Source organism: Plasmodium gallinaceum (assembly GCF_900005855.1).
Source record: "Plasmodium gallinaceum strain 8A genome assembly, contig: PGAL8A_v1_152, whole genome shotgun sequence".
NCBI classification, from domain to species: Eukaryota; Apicomplexa; class Aconoidasida; order Haemosporida; family Plasmodiidae; genus Plasmodium; species Plasmodium gallinaceum.
Genome location: NW_021628316.1, coordinates 1,247,399 through 1,249,901, shown reverse-complemented (window position 1 = coordinate 1,249,901; position 2,503 = coordinate 1,247,399). Strand labels below are relative to the sequence as shown.

General features: G+C 15.5%; 2 protein-coding genes across 2 annotated transcripts in view; both read left to right on the top strand.

Annotated features, from left to right (window-relative positions):
• SPO11 (meiotic recombination protein SPO11, putative) overlaps positions 1–1,360 on the top strand; it is a gene marked incomplete at both ends in the record, with an annotated part of 1,812 nt that extends 452 nt beyond the window's left edge. The window contains 7 exons of the mRNA XM_028674159.1: positions 121–152; positions 280–448; positions 521–607; positions 752–802; positions 889–1,021; positions 1,099–1,161; positions 1,252–1,360. Of these exons, the coding sequence (XP_028530540.1) occupies positions 121–152; positions 280–448; positions 521–607; positions 752–802; positions 889–1,021; positions 1,099–1,161; positions 1,252–1,360 (644 nt within the window). The remainder of the gene's footprint in view (positions 1–120; positions 153–279; positions 449–520; positions 608–751; positions 803–888; positions 1,022–1,098; positions 1,162–1,251) is intronic.
• Positions 1,361–1,944: 584 nt separating this feature from the next.
• PGAL8A_00531600 (conserved Plasmodium protein, unknown function) lies at positions 1,945–2,358 on the top strand (the record flags this gene model as incomplete). Its single annotated transcript, XM_028674158.1, has 1 exon — positions 1,945–2,358. One exon carries the CDS (start codon positions 1,945–1,947, stop codon positions 2,356–2,358), a length of 414 nt encoding a protein of 137 aa, XP_028530539.1.
• Between the last annotated feature and the right edge of the window lie 145 nt (positions 2,359–2,503).

Genomic DNA, 2,503 nt, shown 5'->3' with positions numbered 1-2,503 from the left:
TTAAAAAAAAAAAAAAAAAAAAAAAAAAAAAATAAAAAAAAAAAAAAAAAAAAAAATTTTTTTTTTTTTTTTTTTTTTTTTTACATAATTATTAATGAATTAAAATATTTTTAAAATTAGATCATTGGGTTGATTGTATGAATATTTTTGAAGTATAAGAAAAATAAAAAAATTTTCCTTTTAATATTTTTCCTTTTCAAAATATAATTTGTTGAAAAAATTCTTATTCTTCTGATAATTTTATAATTTTTCAAATTTTATTTTCTACTATATTTTTAGATTAGAGGGCATTTAATATGTCCCTTTGGTGTATCAGATATAATAATTAATCAGAATGTTAAATATGTTCTATTAATAGAGAAAGAAACAATTTTTTTTAAATTACTTCAATCTGATTTTATAAACAAATATGGTCCTTCAATTCTGATTACAGCTAAAGGATTTCCTGGTTATTTTTAATAAAATGAACATCTATATATATATATCCCCAATATACATAATATATACATTATCTATTCAGATATAAACACGAGACAGCTTATATTTGAAATTCATAGAAGAAATAAAAATCTCAAGTTTTTTTGTTTAACTGACTACGATGCTTATGGTTCACTCATAATTTAAAAATTATTTACAACAAAATATATTTTTTTTTTTTTATATAAATAAAATAAAAATAATTTGTAGTTTTATTAAATTAAAATTATCATATAAAAATACACAACTTACACTTATATTTTATATTTTGAAGGACTTAATATTGCTTTTACTTATTCCTCTAAATACGAATCAAAAGTTTATTGTTAATATTATTAAAATATATAAAAATTTTAAATAAATAAAATTAAAAAAAATTTTTTTTTTATAATTTTTTTTTTAAATATATAGATGTTGACGATATATCAAATGATAATTTATATTGGTTAATTCTTTTTACACCTGATGAAGCAATTAAAAAAAATGTTTTAAAAAAAATAGATCTTAATAATTTATCTTTAAAGGATATAAGAATTTTGGATAAGTAATTTTATTTTATAATATTTTAAAAATATAATTACTTAAATTATTATTTATTTACGCAATTTTTTTGTTTTTCAGTATTTGTAATAATTTAAAAAAAAAAACTAATAAATGTCATGCAGCTGAAATTAATCGTTGGATGTAAAAGAAAATACAAAATTATTATTGTTTTAAAATTTTTTATTAGTAATATTTTTTTATATTTTTATTTTTGTTATTTTTTTTCTGAAGAGAATATGCTACCAATATGAAAAAGGATGGAGTAAAATACGAAATAGATTCTGTCATTAATATTGAAAAACATATAAATATGAAAATTAAGGAATTTTTATTAACATAAAGAGTAAAAAATATATTAATAAAATTTTAATGTACACAAATTTATTTTTTTTTTTTTTTTTAATATATATATATTATACATTATATCTAATTTTTTTTTCTCTGTAAAAAATTAAAAAATTGATATTATTATGTTTAATTCTATATGTTATTTTTGATAACTATTTAATTTTTGACAATTATATTTTTAAAGCATTGAAATAAAAATATTAGATGCATTAAATATTTAAATATATACTAAAAAAAAAAAAAAAAATTTAAGAATAAAATTTTCCACAAATATAAAATAAATATTTAAAGTAAAATATGATAATTTAAAATGTTAAAATTTAAAAAAACCTAAAAACAAAATGAATTTTTCCAAATAGCTTACAATTAATTATTTTATTTGGTCTAATTATAAAAATTGATCTATTCATATAAAGATTTGATTTTTTTTTTTTTTTTTTTATGTAAAAAAATATAATGAAAAAGGAATAAATATAAATATTGAAGAAATAATTATTAATAGAACATAAATGTTAAATTATTTTAAAATTACAAAAATATTAGGAGATATATGAGATATACATATTTTTTATTATTATGTTGAAAAGCAGTTTTGAAACATTATTAAAACTTTCACAACAATGTGCAAAAAATTGTTTCAAGAATAAAAATGAAATACTAAGCTCAAAAAAAATTTATTTTAGTGATCTAGTTAATAAAAGATATAAGAAATTTAATTTCAAATATTTAAGTTTTCCTTTTTTAAAATATAATTTTAGCTTTACATTTAATAAAAACATAAGCACAAAGAGAAGAAGGTATTTTAAGATAAGAAAACATCAAAAAAAAAAATATAAAAAAAAAAGAATGGGATTATCTACTATTCCGTGGATACCAACAAAAGAAAAAATTAGAACATATAAATTACCTCGTCAAAGTAAATTAATAAATAAAAGATTTATGAGAGACAAAAAAGGGGGTCGTAGATATCGTTTAAAAAAGCAAAGATGAAACACATACATGAAAAAAAAAAAAAAAATAAAACATTTTTTTTGGAAATCTTTACATAAAAAATTTGATTTTTCTTTTAATTTTGCTAAAATAAATCATTAGTTAATATTTTCCTTTTTTTTTTTTTTTTTTTTTTTTTTTTATT